The sequence below is a fragment of the Chlamydomonas reinhardtii genome, chromosome 3 (assembly GCF_000002595.2).
Source record: "Chlamydomonas reinhardtii strain CC-503 cw92 mt+ chromosome 3, whole genome shotgun sequence".
NCBI classification, from domain to species: Eukaryota; Viridiplantae; Chlorophyta; class Chlorophyceae; order Chlamydomonadales; family Chlamydomonadaceae; genus Chlamydomonas; species Chlamydomonas reinhardtii.
In genome coordinates, this window is record NC_057006.1 from 6,029,366 (window position 1) to 6,047,836 (window position 18,471).

At 66.3% G+C, this 18,471-nt stretch overlaps 3 protein-coding genes across 3 annotated transcripts; all 3 read left to right on the forward strand.

The window, feature by feature from the left end:
- The first annotated feature begins 10 nt into the window (after positions 1-10).
- CHLRE_03g191150v5 (uncharacterized protein) lies at positions 11-3,692 on the forward strand. The gene is made up of 6 exons (XM_001691827.2): positions 11-974; positions 1,303-1,510; positions 1,839-2,018; positions 2,401-2,591; positions 2,784-2,968; positions 3,097-3,692. Exons 1-6 carry the CDS (start codon positions 279-281, stop codon positions 3,206-3,208), a joined length of 1,572 nt encoding a protein of 523 aa, XP_001691879.1. The 5' UTR covers positions 11-278; the 3' UTR covers positions 3,209-3,692.
- A 508-nt stretch (positions 3,693-4,200) lies between these two features.
- On the forward strand, positions 4,201-14,032 carry CHLRE_03g191200v5 (uncharacterized protein). The gene is made up of 17 exons (XM_043061180.1): positions 4,201-4,492; positions 4,955-5,071; positions 5,270-5,461; positions 5,728-6,002; positions 6,223-6,482; positions 6,642-7,304; positions 7,450-8,233; positions 8,458-8,632; positions 8,969-9,053; positions 9,859-10,175; positions 10,348-10,811; positions 10,935-11,169; positions 11,377-11,428; positions 11,574-11,758; positions 11,916-12,115; positions 12,287-12,625; positions 12,867-14,032. Exons 1-17 carry the CDS (start codon positions 4,442-4,444, stop codon positions 13,765-13,767), a joined length of 5,295 nt encoding a protein of 1,764 aa, XP_042926309.1. The 5' UTR covers positions 4,201-4,441; the 3' UTR covers positions 13,768-14,032.
- A 908-nt stretch (positions 14,033-14,940) lies between these two features.
- On the forward strand, positions 14,941-18,085 carry CHLRE_03g191250v5 (uncharacterized protein). Its single transcript, XM_001691828.2, has 2 exons — positions 14,941-15,720; positions 15,900-18,085. The coding sequence occupies exons 1-2, from the start codon at positions 15,415-15,417 to the stop codon at positions 16,644-16,646; spliced, it is 1,053 nt and encodes a 350-aa protein (XP_001691880.2). The 5' UTR covers positions 14,941-15,414; the 3' UTR covers positions 16,647-18,085.
- The last annotated feature ends 386 nt before the right edge of the window (positions 18,086-18,471 follow it).

Below are 18,471 nucleotides of genomic sequence, written 5' to 3' on the forward strand. Positions count from 1 at the left end.
ACGCAGGTTTGATCGCTTGGGAGCATTGAGCATAAGTGCATTTGTATGGTCCAGGCATAGCAGGCTCATAGAGGCACTAGGTCCAAAAGACTTCGTGAATTCCCGGCAGCTCACTATCCCGTATCCGTGTTACCTTGAGACCTGCCTGAAGCCAACTATAAGAACCTGTGAGGTACCTTTCCTTCATCTTCCTTGGACGGCGCTTGGGACCTGTGAGAAGGCCCGGACGCGACATCCCCCACCCGCGTTTGGTGCAGCAGCGGCCCTGAGTCTGCAAAATGGCCGACGACGGCGACCTCATCGCCAACTTCCTGGCGATCACTGGCGCGGATGAGGGCGTGGCGATTCAGTGCCTTGAGGCCGCCAACTTCAGCTTGGAGGAGGCGGTGAACCTCTTCTTCGCCGCGGACGGCAACTTCGGCGGGGGCGGAGGCGCTGGCGCTGGCGCTGGGGCCAGTAGGGGGGGTGTCGGGGGCGCCGGCGCCGGAGGCGCCGGGGGCGCCGGCGGCATGTACGAGGACGAGGTCCGTGCACCGCTGCCTACCAAGGTGGAGCGGCTATACGGCGACGACAACCGCTACGACCCACGCGCCATGGCCGCAGCGCTACAGGCGCGCCAGCAGGGCCTGGCCGGCCGCCCCGCACACGCGCCCATCGACGTCTTCCGCGATTTCCGGGCCGAGTCCGCCGCTGCCGCCGCGGCAGCGGCGGCGGGCGGGTCAGCCGTCCCTGGCGCCGCAGGCGCCGCCCCTTCAGCTGCTCCGGCCGGTCTGTCTGGTCTGTTCAAGCTGCCTGAGGACCTGGTGTATGCGGGCTCGGCGGAGATGGCGCGGGCGCAGGCGGCGGCGGACGGGCGCTGGCTGCTGGTGAACGTGCAGAGCAACACGGAGTTCGCCAGCCACCGGCTCAACCGCGACACCTGGAGCCACGAGGCGCTCAAGGAGATCCTGAAGGGCACCTTTGTGTTCTTCCAGGTGGGGGCAGCGGGAGGACGGGAGGCGCTTGAGAGAGAATAAAAAGAGAGTGCATGGCGATGGGGATGGCGATGGAGATGGGATGGGGCTGGGGTTTAGGGCCGTGTGGGCTGCAAGGGGCCTTGCGCATTGGGCAACACGAACCATGCACGAGTGCGAGGCGCAAGACACGCATGGTATGGACAGCACTTGCTAGATGTAGCCAGCTGGCCAACCCCAACCCATCTGCGTTCCCACGCCCACACCCAGACCGCCCGCTTCCACAAGCTCTCACATCCACACGCTCCCACGCACTCACGCGCGCACGCGCCCTGCCCGGCGCCCGCAGACTCTGGAGAGCACCACGGACGGGCGGGCGCTGGTCAAGGCCTACCGGCTGGACGCGCTGGCGCCGCCGGGCGGCCCGGTGTGCCCCGCCACCTTCGTGGTGGATCCGGTGACGGGCGCGCAGCTGTGGCACCGGCTCGGCTTCATAGACGCGGAGAAGCTGATGGAGGAGCTGGTGCCGTTCATGGACCACGGCCCGCTGGACGCAGGTGCGGGCGTGTGTGGGGTTGCGGGCGTGTGGGGGTTGCGAGGGCCAGGCCCAAAGGGTGGTGGGCGCCGCTGCAGGCTGCTGGGATATGCGGAAGGGCGTGCGGGGCCGCGGGCTGGGGGACGGGGTATGGGTTTGAAGGGCTTGGCGGCGACTCGTCGGGATTGGTGGGCTGGTGGGGAGGGAATGTGCTGGACGCAGGCGGGGACGGAGTGTGATGCGGGGCTGTGGGCCTTCCTTGGAAGAGGGCGTTGGCGTAAGGACCCAGTGCGGCCGCAGCTGGTATGGGCAGCGCATCACACCGCACCGTGCGCTTGCGGCTGGAACAGGCGCAGCCGGCATCGCCCAGATCAACATGAAGCGCAAGGTGGCCAGCAGCACGGCGGTGGCGGCAGCAGCAGCAGCAGCAGCCGGCGGGGCGGCGGCGGGTGGCGGGGGCGGCGGCAGCCGCAAGGCGCTGACTGAGGATGAGGAGCTCGCAATGGCCATTGCCATGTCTATGGAGCGAGGTGAGTGGGGGCAGGGGCGGGGGTAATGGTGCTGCACAGCGGCACCGTGCGGCACCCGGGCACCCCAGGGGTTGCAGTGCTGCTTGTGCGGGCATGGGCGCGGAGGGAGGCGCATCAGCCGAAGGCTGTGAGAGGGCTAGCGGTCGCGGGCATAATACGGCAGAGGAGTTGCGGAGGAGCTAGCGCTGCAAGCACGTCCAGCGTCACTCAAGTGCAAGCCGCCGGGAGCGGCGAGGGGTACGGTGATGTCCGCCGGCGCTTCCCGGCGCAAACACCCGTCAGCAGCAGCCCCTGGCAGCCCAGCTGCCCTTGCTGGCGGCTCCAGTGCTCCAAGCCTGTATCCTCAGTAGCACCAACTCCAACCCACTTCCAACCCAACTAGGCGGCGACGGCGCGGGTCCCTCCGGCACCGACATGGGCGGTGACAGCGCCGCTGCCGGCCCCAGCGACGGCAGCGATGACGACGACCTGGACGAGGCGGCCATCTGGGCGCAGATCCAAGCCAAGGAGCGGGCGGAGGCGGAGGCGGAGGCCGCGGCGGAGGCGGCGATCAGCCGGAAGTCGCCAGAAGAGGTGGGGTGAGGGAGGTGGGGTGAGGGAGGTGGGGTGAAGGGCCAGCGGCGGAATAAAGCCGGGTAGCCTGGCAAGGTGGGAGGGAGCAGCGGGGTGGGTGCGGGTGGCAAGGACGGCACCTGGAGCAAGCGAGGACCCACAGCCGTGCTCGCATACTTGCTGACCTTTGCAAACCTGGCGCCACTCGAACAGGTGGCTGCGGAGGCGCTGGCGCGGGTGCCTGAGGAGCCGGCGGAGGGCGACCCCGCGGCGCTGCGAGTGGCGCTGCGGCTTCCGGACGGCGGGCGCCTGATGCGGCGCTTCCGCAAGTCGGAGCACGTGCGCTGCCTGTACGACCTGGCGCTGGCCAAGGTGCCGGAGGCGGCGGCGGGGAGGAGGTGAGCGCGGGGCGGGGCGTGTGTCGTGTCGTGTGTCTGTCGGTTCGGGTTGCGTCTGAGCCATGTCGTGCCATGTGGCGGCCCCTGACTGGCCCACTCCTCTGATGCTACCGGCCCCGATGTCGCAGTGTGACGATCTCTCATGCCACGCCGGGCGGCGCAGCGCTCACGGACCAGGACCAGACGCTGGAGGCCGCGGGCGTGGCGGGGGCCATGTTGGCCGTGAAGCTGGGGGATTGAGGGGCCGGGGGCTGGGCGGTGGAGGGGCGCTGAAGGGGTGCTAGAGGGTGGGGGTTTACCGGTACTGAGGGTGGTGGGTCTCGACAGTCGGCACGAAGGCTTGGTTCACTGGGGTGTTGTACAACAATGCCGCGGGCAGTGGTTGGCCTGGGGATGACTTGCGCGCTAGCCGTGTTGCATGCTCGTAAGACTGGGACGGCTTCTTAGTTGCTTGGCAAGAGCCCGCGTTGCTCACACATGCCCTGGGCAGGCTGGTCAGGGTACTGGCTACTGGCTAGGACCAGGCGTGGGGGGCAGGCCGGGCCGCCGAGTGAGGGGAGCCCCCGAGGAATGGGCCGCAGAGCTGCAAGGCTCAATACTAAGCCCGGCACTGAACCAACGACCCCTGGAACCAACAGGCGGGGTGTTTCCCTTCTGACTTGCCCCAAACCGCACCAGTCTTGAAGGTTGAATCAACCTGCTACCAGGTAACAATATATACACCGTAAGGCGCGCTTTCAAGACACCGCAAACTGGTGTCTCGATCGTGCCTTCTCTGCGCCATCCTATCACGATCATGCACACGTATGCACATGCTTCGCGCCTTGCACGGGCACTGCCCCCAGCCGCCCAGCCTGCCATTTTGTACCCCGGTATGGCTGCGAGGATTCCAGATGAAGCGCGCAAACGGAACCTGCGCCATTGCTTCAGGAGAGGGCGAAAGGCCGGGAGGATTGGGGGACCGGGTGGCAGGGGGGGTTCGCTTAACCTGGTGACCCTCGGGTCAAAGAAGCTCCTCCCGCCGCACGTCCGCCCACGCGACCATACTGTGGAGCAGCATGGAGAGCAAGGGCTGCATGCCTGCATCTGCTTGTTAGCGCTCGCGGCCGATCCCTAAGGCGCGAGCCGCGAGGCAGCGATCGGGAGCAGTCTCGGAATGCACCGTTTCTTTTGTTGCCTTACCCTGACCGCTGCAGTGCTCACCACTACTCTATCTGCACACATATGATGAATGCAAGATCAAACACGTCACTACTGTCAAGCCTGACCAGGCAAAACACGAAGACCAACGCAATTCCCGCAAGAATGTCTCACGCTTCACAGCAGAACCCGAAGTCGCTTATCAATCAATTTTACCAAAGAGCCAAAGGCCCACAACCCCGCTATGATGCGGTTCCGGCGCCCATTGATGGTGCCGTTCAGCGTTTCGTCTGCTCGGTCACGCTGCCTGGGGTGACCGTCGAGGGAGAGACTATGCCTGAACAGGTGTTCCAAGAGGAGGGGCGAAGCAAGAAGGCAGCAATGGTGAGCGGCTAGCGTCGCGGGGTGAAGGGGTATGGAGGGTAGCGCGGGGTTGTGGGTGTGGTGAAGGCACCACTGTCTCAGAGCTCTTCCCAGTTGACACCAGTGGTCGGACCAGCTGTTGCGGATGGCTCGATCGGACTGTACATGCATCGCATGCTGCATGCCTGTGCCTTAGGGGCCGGAAGGGGCGACTGGGCTGTAGCGGAGGATGAGCGCCATGTAGGTTAGGTGGCGGCAGCTGACGGGCCACAGTCCATGGCTGCGGGGCTGCAGGTGTATCCGGGGCACTCCTCAGTCGCGCACATAACGACACGCCGCGGAACGCGCGCCGCTTTGCATCGCACCATTCCACCGTTCCATGTCTTCTTCTCTGCCTCATGACCTCTGCAACACACGCCCCGACATCTGTGACCGCCGCCGCCCCCATCCCCCATGACCCATCCATCCCTCATCCCCCGTCAGGACGCCGCCGCCGCCACCGCCTTCGCCTTCCTGGCCGAGCAGCCCGCGTACGGCGCCACCAAGCCCTACGAGGAGTCGCTGGTGCGCACACTGGCGGCCCGGGTGCTCAGCCCGCAGGTGCGCCGGGGGGTGGTGGGGGCGGGCGGTGGGGTTGTGTGAGATCTCGACACGGCACGGCTGGCTGGTCTGGCTGGGCTCTTCTGGCGGGAAGATGAGAGGCAGTAAAGGATTGTAACCAGCGGCGTTGCAAGCTCGAGTAGCTTGACTGAAGGCCATGCCTCCTGCTCCGCCGCCTCCTCGTCCTCATCCGTTCAGGGCCTGTATCGTGACCCCGAGGTGCACGGTGTGGCGGTGGCGGGCGCCGCCTACCACGACGGCTGGCTGCCGCTGAGTGGACTGGTGCACAGCCGCATGCTGAGGGGCTGGGCCAAGGAGTACGGGCCGGGAGCGGGAGCGAGCGGCGGGGCCGAGACGGCGGGAGGCGCCGTCGCAGTCGACCCGGCACTGGTGCGCTCGGGGTGTACCGGTCGTGTGGGAGCGGTGCAGGGGCGGGTGGCCGCAAGCGCTGGGGTGCCGGTGGTGTGTGGCGTGGAGCCTGTTGCGGCCGGCCTGGTGTCTCCTCCACCACGACACGCACACGCACACACACACACGCATTTGCACACGCATTGCACACGCATTGCCCATGCACGCATGCGTCCGACGCTTTGTGTGTCGCTGCTTGCGTGTTCGTGTCAACACACACACACACATATGCACACACACACACACAGCTGGTGGACCTCATGCGGCGGGAGCTGGCGGCGCAAGCGGCGGCCGAGGAGCCGTCGTCAGGCGGAGCCGGCAGGCCCGGCGGCGGCACCAGCACCAGCCATGCCACTGGGCTGGCGGCGCTGGGCTTGGAGCTGGCGCCCAGCGGGCTGAGTGTGCGCCTGGCGGCGGAGGCGGCCGCCGCCGCGCCGCCCGGCAACCTCAGCGAGCAGATGGAGGCGGAGGTGGTGGCGGCCGGCGGCGCGGCGGGCGTGGTGGTCATACCTGCGGACAGCAGGTGGGGCTGCTGGCGGGAGGGTGCCGTGTGCGGGCTGTATGCTGCTTGTGTGTGTGTGTGTGTGTGTTGGAGGCCGGGGGTATACATACCAGGAGCACCCAAATGCTGCAGCCTGGATTGCCTCATCCATGCACCGATACCATGTCAACCCCAAACAAACCCCGCCCGCCCCGCCTCACCATGCCTCACCACGCCTCACCACGTCGCCACCCCCCCCCAGCCTGCCGCTGCGTGAGGAGCGGCTGTCGGTGCGCACCCCGCTGCTGGCCGGCGTGGCGGCACTGCTGGGCTGCCCCTCGCCCGCACACGTGCTGCAGTGGGGCCGAGTGGGGCACAAGGCCACAGTCGCACGCGACCCGCGGGGTGGCGGAGAGACGGAGGCGGCGGCGGAGGGGGCGGGCCAGGCTGGGGCGCCGGGCGCCGCACCCGGTCCAATGGAGGCGACTGGTGAGGGCGGAGAGCCGGCACCCATGGACGAAGGTGTGAGACCGGGCTCGGGTCCGCTTTACCGGCGGCGCGCAGCATGAAACCACACGACCCCTTTGCCAGTCGCCGTGTTCGCCGCATGCCCTAGTACCGCCGCATGCCCTAGTACCGCCTAATCAACACGTCCCTCTATGCTACCCCCCTCACCTGCAGGCGGCTCCTGGCGGCTGGCCGAGACGCTGAGCAGCGCCCCCGGCGGCCTCGTGCCGGCGCACCAGCCGCAGCCGCAGCCGCAGCCACAAAGCGGAGAGAACGAGACGCCCGCGCCTGGCACCGGCGCCGCAGGCGCAACTGGCACCGCCCTGGACACCAATGCCGCTCCTGCGGCTGCTGGTCGTGTTGGCGGCGGCGGCGGCGGCGGCGCCAGCCATGCAGCGGCGGCGGGCGAGATGCGGCCGCCCGCGCCACGCCGCACCACGTCAGTCGGCTCGCAGCAGTCCATCCAGCTGCAGCAGCCGCCGCGCCACGCGCAGCAGAAGAGCGCGGCGGCGGTGGAGGGCGGCGAGGGAGACAGCGCGGCGGTACGAAGCCCGGAGCCGTCCGTCTTCTCTGCGCCGGCCGCCGCGGCCGCGCCGCGGGCGCAGCAGCAGCAGCAACCACAGGGCAGCGCGTCAGGTGCCGCGCGGAGCGCAGGAGGTGGCGGCGGCGGTGGCGGCGTTACCACCAGTGGTGTCAGTGGGGGCGGCGGCGGCAGTGCGGCGGTGCCGTTGGGCCCTCCGGCTGTGACGGCTGTGGCGTACCGCGTGGACTCCACATTGACACTGGCGGTGCACCGGGGGCCGGCGGCCATGGACTGGGATGCGGACGGCAACGAAGGTGTGTCAGGCGTGGTGGAGGGCAGCGTGCGCATCGGAGAAGCGGCTTAGGATGCAGGGCTGGGGTTGCATGGGGTCACCCCATGTGGAGTACATCTGTGTGTTGGTGCACATCTTCAACATTTGCTGTTGATGCCCTCATGCAGTGCGCGGGCCCGAGCGCGCCGACGTCTCCCCAACCACCAGCACCGCGCACCGGCAGGCTAACGCCGCCCACACCAGCGGCCACGCCGGCGCTGACAGCGCCACCCGGACGCAGCACCGCCACCCAGAGCACCACCACCACCACCACCACCCGCACCAGCACACGCAGCAGCCCGCGGCTGGTCCCACTTCACCTCTGGCCTCCGCCCCCACAAGCCCACGGCTGGAGGGCGGTGCCGCCGGCATAGGTACCGGTGGCGGCGGCGGCGGCGGTGGCGGCGACGGTTCCTCCGTTCCGGCAGTACTGCACCCCACCTCCGTCACACTGCCCGAGCCCTCGCTCTACTCCCGCCTGCTGCTCCCGCCGCTGCCCGCACCCACGCCCGCCACCGCCACCGACACCGCCCGCGGCGACGACGCGCCCCTGCTCTACGACCCCTCCTCCGCTATCCTCACCATTGCTTTCGGACCAACCGCCGCCGCCGGGGCAGCCGCACCTGGCGGCGGCGGCGGAGCCGGCGGAGTCGTACTGCCGTGCCTAGCGAGCCAGCAGCTGAACGTACGTGCCACGTGGCTGGCGGGCCGGCCAGTGTACGGCGACGCGGTGGCGACCACGTGCCGCCAGAGCCCCACGCCGCACGTGCGCAAGAACCACCACGTGATGAAGTGGCGGTCGTACGGCGCCGCGCAGTGGTGGGCCACGGCCGCCGCCGCCACGCCCGCCGCCGCCTACGTGCGCGCGCTGCACGCGCCGCTGCTGCTGCGGGGGCTGCCGCGGGAGTTCCGGTGAGCCGCGTGGCTATCGAGAACTTCGGCAGCTATGAGGACTTGGGAGTAGTTGGGCTAGGACGACGGCGAAGAGGGGAGGGTCCTTGGGATCGTGCGCAGTTGCTGGCCTGCATGCGTACCGGTATGCGCACCCTATGTGCGCAACAACCCCTGCTGCATCACGCTTCAACATCGTCACGCTCACACACCCCGTTGTGCTGCGACTCGGGTGCCCACCGCAGCGGCCCCTCCAGCTGGTTGGGCCCGCTGCCCCGCCAGCTGCTGGACGGCTACGTGGCCGCGCACCCACCGCCGCCATGTGCAGGCGGGGGGGCGGGGGCGGCGACTGTGGCCGAGATGGAGGCGGCGGCGCAGTACCGGGCGGCTGTGGGTGCCACTGTACAGATTGACCTGGAGGTGGGTGGGCGTGTGTGTGTGTATATATATAAGGGAAACAGCAAGCGCGGGCGGGCGCGCGTGTGTGTATACATGTGTGTGTATGTATGTGGGTGGGTGTAGGTGGGGGGGTGTGGGTATATGACTGGGTTGTCTGTAAGGCTGGGCGCGTGGGGCTGTCTGCCGTGGAAGCTAGCAGGAGGTACGGAGAGACAGGTGTGACACGCCGGGCGGACGCCAAGGCCCAGTGAAACCTGCAACTGGTCTAGAGCCCCAGTCGCCGCACTTGCGCTTACTTGCAACACTGCCTTTCTCCTCCTGTCCTCCTCCTGCTCGTCCTCGTGCTCGTCCTGCCAGGTGCCAGATGTGGACCTGCCGGGGGAGGGTGTGGCGGTGGTGAGGGGGACAAACTTCCTGGGTCTGCCGTACAAGGTGACTGCAGGTGAGCAAGTGGGGGCTTGGGGGTTTGGGGCTTGGGGTCCCGACCGCCGCCGCGCGCATTGCTCTGCTGGCTCCACCGCACGTGGCGGTGCCGCGGCCACGCACATTGCCAGCCCGTCGGCGTACATACACAATTGCTTGTGTTCGTCTCTGACACACACACACACACACATTTGCATTTGCCGTCATGCATGCGCCCATGCCGTCCCCCGCCTGTTTACTTGCTCGTGGTCGCCCACCCTCCGTCTCTTTCCCAAATCGCGCAACCCCTAATATAGTTAATTGGGCTGGGACTGGGCTGCGTGTTTGCTCTTGCTAGTCGCGCGCCGCCGCGCTAACATGTTCCTTCGCTCTTGTTCGTGACACTCCCCTGCTGCCACCCTGTGCTCTGTTGTTTTCTTATTCGCTCGTAGGTGAGAATTTCATCGAGGATTGGGCGGGAGCTTGGACTTAGCGGCCAGGAGTAGCGACGCGGAGCTAGGAATCGTAGGAGTGCCTGGGCCTCACGGTACCGTGAGCACATGCATGGGTTTGCACCCTTGAGAGCGTGTGGACACTAATCCCCCCTCGAGGTTAGAGTAGCGGGGGTTGCGCGATTTCCGGTTGGTAAGACCGGCGGCTCACCGCAGCAGGTATGCGAGGTAACTTCAGGTAACATCCGTAAACCGTCGCTTTGCTGCATCGCATACACTGTCTTTGCGCAACGTTTTCCTTGTGCTCTTTAACACACACACACACACACACACACAGCACACACACACATACACGACACACATACACGCACGCACGCACGTTTCCGTGTGCAGGCCCCGCCCCGCTGGACCTGGCGGTGCAGCAGGCGGCTCTGGCGGCGCTGCACCAGCTGCAGCGCCTGGACGCCACATGCCTCAACACGGGGCCACGGCTGGCGCACCAGGCCCCGCAGCCGCCGGGGCAAGGGGCTGGCGTGGCGCGCATGGAGGCCGAGGGCAGGGCTGCTGCAGGCGGAGTGGGGGCGCCTGGTGAGGCGCCCGAGGAGGAGGACGAGGTGGAGGAGGTGGAGGTGGAGGGGGCTGCGGGTGTGCAGGTGCTGGAGGAGGGCCTGGCACACGCCCGCCAGCCCCGAGAGGGATGCATGGCCAAGGTGCGGCCGCGCAGGCGGCAGGAGGGGCGACGGTACTGGTATGGGGTGCACGTGGCGAGTGGGGAGGACCCAGCTAGGGGGCAATCCATGTGCAGCCCGGAAAACATACACGTCTTCATTCAGCCCAGCGGCTGCCTCGCCCGCTGCGCTCCTTCCTCACTCTTGCGCGCAGGTGTCGTACACGCTGTACCTCACACACACGCACAGCCCCCGGCAGCCCCCTCACACTGCTGCCGGCCCCGAGCCCGCCGGGCCCATCGCCTACACCACGGCCGCCGCTGGCGGGGCTGGCGGAAACAGCGGCGCCGCTTCTGCCGTCAAGACGAGGGCGGCGGCGGCGGCGGCTGCAGCCGCAGGTGTCGCTGACGTGGCCTCCGCCGGCGCCCTAGACGAGCAGCAGCAGCAGCAAGATGTGGTAATGGGCGGAGCCGCGGCAGGTGGCGGCGGCGTCAGTGGTGCGCCGTCGGGCTCGGGGTCGCCGTGTGGCTCGCCGGGCGGCGGCAGCAGTCGCTGTGTGGTGCTGGAGCAGCACGCCAGTCTGAGCCTGTGTGTGGGCGCCGGCGGCCGGGGCGCGGTGCCGCCGCAGCTGGATGCGGCTCTGAGGCGGCTGCGAGTGGGCGGCCGAGCCCGCTTCAGGTGGGCGCATTGCCTGCACTCATTGCGCTTGCGCTGCTGCGCTGCAAGTCTATCAACCTTCTTCGCGCGTTGTAACTTGCGAAACCTCGCCACCAACCCCCCCTACACAACATCGGCGTGCAGGCTGCCGGTTTATCTGGACGGAGTGAACCCCTTCACCCAGGGGCAGGGGCAAGGGCGCACGTGGCCGCCCGCCGCGGCGGCAGCAGCAGCGGGTGCCGGCAGCTGTGTGGAGGCGGTGTGCGAGATGCGGCTGCTACACTGCTCGCTGCCTGTGGTGGAGGGCCGCGGGCACGTGGCGGGCAGTGGCGGTGGCCCGGCGCTCTTCAGTCCGCCGCTGGGCGCACAACGCATGCAGGTGTGTGTGGCGGGAGGGTAGACAGACCAGAGAGGGTGGACAGACCAGAGAGGCTCGATACCATGCGTTGCGCGTGGATGAGAAATGTCAAATTGCGCGGGGCCCTGTGTTGAACAACGAAAAGGAACGAGACCCGCCCAAACGCCGGGCAGTGTCTGTGCTATACCGCTGCTGAGGTCGTGCCTGGGGACCTTTCGTATGGCACAGGCGGTGGCGGCGGCTTTGCGGCGCGAGGGCGCGGCCAGCCTTCTCGACCTAGGTGCGTGCCAGCGCAGGGCAATTCTCAATTGTTGATGACAAATATGCCTTATGGCAACGGCATCACTCCAATCGCATTTCCTGCCCCAACTAAACACGTGATCCACTCAGTCCGTCTCTCATGAACGACTGACCCGCGCCTTCAGGCTGCGGTGACGCCAAGCTGATTGAGGGGCTGCTGCTGGGCCGGCACGGCGCCGACGCCGGCGGGCCGCTGCACCGCTGTGTGGGGGTGGACATCAGCGGCCGCGTCCTGGCGGACGGCGGGCGGCGGCTGGGGCGGCTGACGGCGGCGGCGGCGGAGCTGGAGTCACTGCCGGTGAACGGCGAGGTGCGACAGAGCTTGTGTGCCTCCCTTGCCATTACTTGCCACCCTGACCTAACCGCACCATGCAGCGTGCCTCTTGCCATGTGTTAGCGGCGTTAACCCTGTAAGCCGTGTCCTGCCTGCGACGCGTCTGTCATTTCTTTCCTCTCCCGCCCCTCAGGAGTCTGTGCCGGTGCCGGTAGAGGTCAGCCTCTACCGCGGCAGCGCCATGACACCACTGCTGGCCGCCGCGGGGGCGCCAGGCGGCGACGGCAGCGGCGGCAGTGCCCAGCCGGCGGAGCTGCTGCCGCCGGGGCTGCGCGGCTGCGACGCTGCCGCTATGGTGGAGGTGGTTGAGCACCTGGACCCGCAGCCGCTGGCGTGAGTGCGGGTGGCGTTTTGCGGTTGTTGTGTGGTAAATGTGTGATGATATGAGCGGAACGCATGCTCTTCGCATGCACGTTGCCCCCAGGGCGCATTGGTGAGCATGTACGGTGCTCGCAAACCAGCCGCCGCGGCCCCGCTGCCCCCCGCCTGTTGTTGCGCCTGCAGGCTGGTGGGCCCGTGTGTGCTGGGCGGGCTGCGGCCGCGGCTGCTGCTGATCACCACACCCAACTGGGAGTACAACGCAGTGCTGCGGGCCGCGGAGCGGTTGGCAGCGCAACGCGCGGCGGCGCCGAAGGCGGCGCCGCCAACCGCCGGTAACGGGGGCCGCGGAGGCAGTGGCGCTGGCCGCAGTCTGGCGGCGCTGCCGCCTGGTAGCGAGTGGCCGGGACCTCCGGGCAGGGACGGGCTGCCGCTGCGGTGCGCGGACCACCGCTTTGAGTGGACGCGGGCCGAGTTCCGCAGCTGGGCCCGAGGGCTGGCGGCGGAGTGGGGCTACGACGTCAGGTGCGGCTGCCCGTGTGCGGCAGTGACAGGACGTGGGCCCATGTGCGGGTGGATAAGAGCGGTAATAGCCGGATGGAGTAAAGGCACGACAGCAAAGGCGGCGGGGTGTGCTGTCCGAAGACATAGAGCCAGCCGGTCCCTAGCCACCCTGCTGCGCTCATCGTCATTACCGCTCAAGATGAGCACGTGTGTGTGATGCGCATGTGATGTGTGTATGTATATGTGCGCCTGCTCCACGCAGCTTCGAGGACATCGGCACCGCCACTGACGAGCAGGAGGCCATGCAGCTGATCATGGAGGTGGAGGTGGAGGCGCATGCGGAGGCGGAGGCGGAGGCGGAGGCGCAGGCGCAGGCGGAGGCGGAGGCGGAGGCGGAGGCAGAGGCAGAGGCGGAGGCTGGCGGTAGCGGCGGAGGAGACGGAGGAGACGGAGGTGCAGGCGGCGAGGGGGACGTGCTGGTGCTGCCTGGCTCAGCCCCGGGCGGGGCCACCCAAATGGCGGTGTTCCGCCTCCAGCAGTCTGGTGCGGAGGACGGAGGCGCGGCGGCAGCGGGGGGCCTGGCAGGGCCTGCCGTGGGCAGCACCGCGCTGGGCCGCGGCGGCGGCGGTGTGGTGCAGGGCGGCGCGGCGGCGGCAGACGCCGTTGCCGCCGTCATTGCAGCCGCAGTCGGTGGGACGTCAGGCAGGGATGACGGCGGGGGATGCGGCAGCGGGGCGGGCTGGGAGCTGGTGTGGGGGCCAGCCAAGGTGGCGGCGCCGAGGGAGGAGCTTGACGAAGCGGAGGCAGCGGTGGAGGCGGGTGCTGGCGCAGGGGTACGCGGCGCCGCTCCAAAAGGCGGCATGGCAGGCGGTGGTGGCAGCGGGCGGCAGGGCCAGGCGCTGGGCAAGCATCGCAGCAGCAGCAACGCCGCCGACGGCGCCGCTCGCGCGGAGCTGGAGGGGCGGGAGGCGCCGCTCGGTGCGCGGCAGGAGAGCGCGGGCGGCGCAGGCGGCGTGGGTGCCAACAAGCGGCAGCACCTGGACCCGCACACGCACGGCGTGGAGGCGGGCATGGCAGCGGAGCCCCAGGGCGGCCGCGGCAGTGATGGCGGGGAGGTGCCGGCGCCCGGCTCGCAGGCGGGCGCTGATGTTGACGAGTTCTAAGAGGCCAGCTACTGCTCGCGCCTTGATTGTCCTGCGTGTGGAGAGACGTGCGCGCCTCACAGTTCCGCTGCTTGCAGCAAGGTGTGCGGAGCATCATGTGTGACACTGTTGACACCGAGTATCGACCGTTGCTGCTGTCGTGTCATGACACAGTCTTGGTAGTCTGCCGAAACCTCCCAGGGCCCCGCCGGGGGAAACGTGCAGTGTGTTCCGGAGTGTCCCTGTGTGATAGGAGTCATCTCTGCCGTCCCTAACTCGCTTCCAACCCTCGAGCCTCTGCCAGCCCCTGTCCAACTCACACTCCATTCGGACAACAGTGCCAAGGTCAGTCGCAGTCGCATTCCACCTCGCACTTTCACGACAGTGCCAGCTTGCATTTTCCAGGGCGAGAAGGGCCTAACCACGTTCTCGCCCACGGCATTCAGGAGCCCAAAAACGCCTAGGTTTTAGCGGTTTTTTTGGGGGGGGGCGCCCAGGCTACGCCTCCCCACCCCCCGGGAAGGGGTAGTCGGTGAGATTCAGGGACCGTATGCAGCCCCACGCAGCGAGTGCAACCCCGGAAATGCCCAATCTTCATGCCCGAGGGCCTGCATCGGGGCCCGTTTCTTGCCGCTCCCCGAAGATGCAAGCCCTGGGCAGCACTGCCAGTACAGCCCACCCTCGCCGTGGCAGTGTGCACATGTTACAGCTTGGCAGCCCATGGGTCGGTACGGTGCTTCGATTCCTGTAAACGACGAGCGCACTAGTTGCGTCGGCGCGTGGAGAGGCCTCAAGCAGTCAAGCTTATCCGCCTATGTGCAGCAGCCAGTAGGGCCTGCCTCCCTGGTTATGGTCGAGTGGAAGGGCGCCGGCGCGGCCCCCTTTGCCACAGGCTCAAACCGCCACGCATACCACCCATGAACGTCCCTGAGGACCAGGCAGACAAAGGTGTGCGCAGCTGCTGCTGCATCTGGTTCGTGTTTGCTGTCGGATGACTGAGTTCCGCGAAGTCGCTGTCAGCTGGCACGGGCGGTACAGCCTTTTGTCCCCTGCCGCGCGGACACCACGACGGATGGCCACAACCGTTAGAAAGCAAGCGAGCGGCTGCAGCGCAACAGATGTACACACGGTAGCAAGCCCCGTCATGTATGCACCAGCGCCGGCGCGCTTGCCAGTCCGCGTCAGAACCTACGTCGATGCGGGTGCCGCTTGCGCGGGATGCAACACCGCACTGCCAGCGCAGTTAGTCTGCGGAGAGAGGCACCGGTTAAGGGCTATGATTTCATGATAAAGACCCGCTATCGACAGTGATTCAAAAGGCCAGGAAAGCGGTGCGCTTTTGGTCGATGGGGATTCGGGCGCGGTTTCCATAAAAGCTCGTTTTCCGCTCCCTTCCCCACTACTGTCGTTGTGCTAACACACACAAGTGCACTAACATACACATAGCTGCGAAGCCTTCTCAGCGCGTGCGGTTCAGATACTATCTTCCCCAACTCCGCGCCAACTCCCTTCGTGCCCTTGCGCGCGCCGCAACGCCAGCGCTCTTGCTGCAACTCAGCAATTCAATAACTAAGCGCCTAAAACCTGTTGGACACGCGCTTCCTTCTGCCTTCTGGCGTTCATTCCGACACTTTCGCGGTCCTGTGCAACGCTCCGCTTCGCCTGCAAATGTCGCTCACCATCAGCCAGCTTCAGCGCCAGCGTGTCGGCATGTCCGGCCGCGCTGCAGGCGTTAAGTCTGCAGGCGCCATCGCTCGCAGCGTCTCGCTGGTGTGCCGGGCGCAGGCATCGAGCTCGCACACGATGAACAATGCGCTCGCGCTGGGCGCTAGCGCTGCGACCAGCGCGCTTATCGCCAAGGTGGGGCTCCTCAACCCAGGCCTCACCCTGGCATCCACGCTCCAGACCAAGACTTCGGACAAGGCCTTGGAGGTTGCGACCTCCAGCTGGCAGGCTGCGCAGTCTTCCACAAAGGTATGCAGCCCGACCATGCGGGATGGCAGTTGGGTTCGCGTCCAACAACGGACGCGGTGGCTGTAATTTGTTTGTAGCAGTTCTTTGTGCCTGAGTGTCATGGTGTATGGCTGCGTTTCCGGTTAAGTCTCAGGCCACACGGGTTCCGTTTCTGAAGTACATCCTTTCGTTGCCCACAGATTGCCGTCGCGACCGCTCCCGCGCCCGCCGCCACCGCCAGCCCCTTCGCGGCGCTTCCTTCCCAGTGGCTTGTGGTGACGTCCGCCGCGCACTGGTTCGAGCAGCACCGCCTGGCCGCCGAATCCGGAGCGCTGCTGGCCACCGTCTTCGTATCGGACGCCGCCGCCCGCGCCCAGGGGCCCCTGCTGGAGCGTCTGCGCCGGACCTACGGCGGCGAGGCCGGCCCCGTGCACTTTGTGTTTGTGCACGTGGGCGCCAGCTACGTGCAACGCAGCGCCGCCGCCTCCCGCTCCGCCGCCGCCGCGGGCCTGCGCGGCCGGGAGGCTCTGGCCGACCTGGGCCGTGTGTCTAACGTGGCGGCCCTGCACGGCCTGGACGTGGCGCTGGGCTCGTTCCTGCCCAACGGCGGCCTGCGCGCCGTGCCTTCCATGCTGCTGTCGCAGCCCTCCTCCTGCGAGTCTGCCTGCGCCTCCGTGTCCTCCTCCATGGATCTGGACACGGCCGCCGCCCGCTGCTGGGCCGCCGCCAGCCGCGCCGGCGAGCTGCGTCAGCTGGTGTCGGACTGGGCGTTCATCAACACCGCCCTGGCGCGCGCCGCCGCAGCCTCCACCGCTGTGGCAGCCGCGACGGCGGTGATCAAGGCCAAGGCGGTGGCCATGGCTGCGGTCCCCCGCGACGGCGAGGTGCTGGAGGGCAGCTCCGGCGCGGCGCCGGTTGCGGCGGTCGTCATGGCCCGTGAGCTGTAATAGGACGGCACTCAAAACCGAGGCCGACATGAAGCCACCACCAGGCTTATCGGAGTTTACAGTTTCTGCTGATGTTGAGTATCGGCAAGAACAGCTTTCTAGTAGATACGCACCCTGAACGTTTTCCGGCATTTTTGTCTAATAGCATGCCGTCTGATTTTCCTCAGCGCACTTGGCGCGGAGCAGCACGGCCTACGCATTCTTTTTTGAGGCGGGTAAAAGATGCAAGCAGATGCAACATGAGACGCTGACTAGTGCCCGAGGTTGTAATGTGGGTTTTTGGTGTGTCAGGCGTCTGTTGTTTTGGGGGCTTAGCCTTTCATTGTTTGAGCTCTGGCTTGGATTCCTGGGCGGCTCACACACCGTGTGCCCACTGTTGGGTTGTTGATGTAGTCGTGTGGGCTTGAATTTCATGGCACATGCCGATTGCTTTGAAACAGTCATGGGGTTTGAACCAGGTCCAAGCCGGCCGCTGGCCCCGCATTTTGGGAATGACGCGGTCTCGGACTGGGCGCAAAGCAGCATCTCCCCCGAGGGAGACCCACGACATTAATTTTGGTGCTACTGCCGGACGAATTGATGCCGACACCAGTGTACGGTTTGTTTTGTGAGCGTGCTCTGGTGTCAACAAAATGAGGAAAGCAGCTGCAGGTTGAGGCAAGGCGTGCTGGAGGCAGGGTTGCTTGGCGCGTGTCCGCCTCTACTGCGATGGAGCTTAGGCACAAAGAGCAAACCCTTGCGGGGCATATTTAGTGAGCGGACCTCGGAGGACGTGTTTTAGGTGTTTGGTATTCGTGTGGCCTTTTCCTTTGTGTCCCGGCAGCTTCACGAACCTCCTGAGGTGTCATATAGAGTGCTGGGCCGTGGCAAGTACAGAACACAAAGATGTCATTGCATAAGGCGTGTATCAAAAGGGTTCCGCATCAGGACAGACGGGGAGAACGGAGGGACTATCAGCAGGCCCCAGTCCTGCATATGATCTTTTGCTAGCCCTAAAACAGTTTTGTTTCCGAGTTCGAAGGTGCTATGTGAAATTGTTCATGCCACTCCTGTGGCATTAGCATTTGCATGCTGTAGTTTATAAGTAGAGATGTGATTTGCTGACAAGTAGGTGTGTGTGAAGAATACATTTTGGCCAGAGCAGAAGGTCTCTAGAGTGAGCACGGTTGCATGAGGAGGCAATTGCGAGTGGACACAAGTCAGGGCTGGGTTTGCGTAGGAGGTGCTTCCACTGGTGCTGCCTGATCAGCATTGGAGCCCACTGAAAGAGGGCATATTCAGCTTTCCTTGATGTATGGCAAATGAGCGCGCACGGCTCCCCTCGCTTCTTCTTGAGAACAAGGGTGGACGCCAGCCCACTGGCAGTGCAGTTGTAACTTGTAAGGGCAAGGGATGTGCATCAGGAGCAAAGCGTGAGAAGCATGTAACTTATGGTGCACAAGCGCTAGCAACATGAGGGAGGATGGGAGCGCAGAACGGTTGGAAGGGAAAGGCCGAAAGGGCACACCAACAGAGCAGCAGCACATCTACGGGCAGCAGCAGAATTTGTGGGCCGGGATTACAGCCATCACAAACGGGACCTTGCTTCTCATCACCATCTGCTCTTGCTTGTACCAGGAATGCAGCGTGTGTCCACAAAACATGCGTGCAGCGCACACCAGTGGTCACACGCATTTCTCTCCATCCCCCATCACACCGTTGACCGCCTCTGATGCCTTCCAGCTGGCCACCCTAATTGCTGCATACGCATACTTTGATGCAGTACGTGGGCCACGTGGGCCGGGCACGGCTAGCCAGCGCATGGCGCCGTGGACCGACCAGGGTG

What these genes read in the sequence shown, in the direction of transcription:
- CHLRE_03g191150v5 (XM_001691827.2), top strand. Translation starts at nt 279, where the DNA reads ATGGCCGACGACGGCGACCTCATCGCCAACTTCCTGGCGATCACTGGC. An exon ending in GCACCTTTGTGTTCTTCCAG is followed by an intron (nt 975 to 1,302) that starts GTGGGGGCAGCG and finishes CGGCGCCCGCAG; the next exon opens with ACTCTGGAGAGCACCACGGA. An exon ending in GCCGGAAGTCGCCAGAAGAG is followed by an intron (nt 2,592 to 2,783) that starts GTGGGGTGAGGG and finishes CCACTCGAACAG; the next exon opens with GTGGCTGCGGAGGCGCTGGC.
- CHLRE_03g191250v5 (XM_001691828.2), top strand. Translation starts at nt 15,415, where the DNA reads ATGTCGCTCACCATCAGCCAGCTTCAGCGCCAGCGTGTCGGCATGTCC. An exon ending in CTGCGCAGTCTTCCACAAAG is followed by an intron (nt 15,721 to 15,899) that starts GTATGCAGCCCG and finishes CGTTGCCCACAG; the next exon opens with ATTGCCGTCGCGACCGCTCC.
- CHLRE_03g191200v5 (XM_043061180.1), top strand. Translation starts at nt 4,442, where the DNA reads ATGCCTGAACAGGTGTTCCAAGAGGAGGGGCGAAGCAAGAAGGCAGCA. An exon ending in CCCGGGTGCTCAGCCCGCAG is followed by an intron (nt 5,072 to 5,269) that starts GTGCGCCGGGGG and finishes TCATCCGTTCAG; the next exon opens with GGCCTGTATCGTGACCCCGA. An exon ending in CACTGCCGGTGAACGGCGAG is followed by an intron (nt 11,759 to 11,915) that starts GTGCGACAGAGC and finishes CCCGCCCCTCAG; the next exon opens with GAGTCTGTGCCGGTGCCGGT.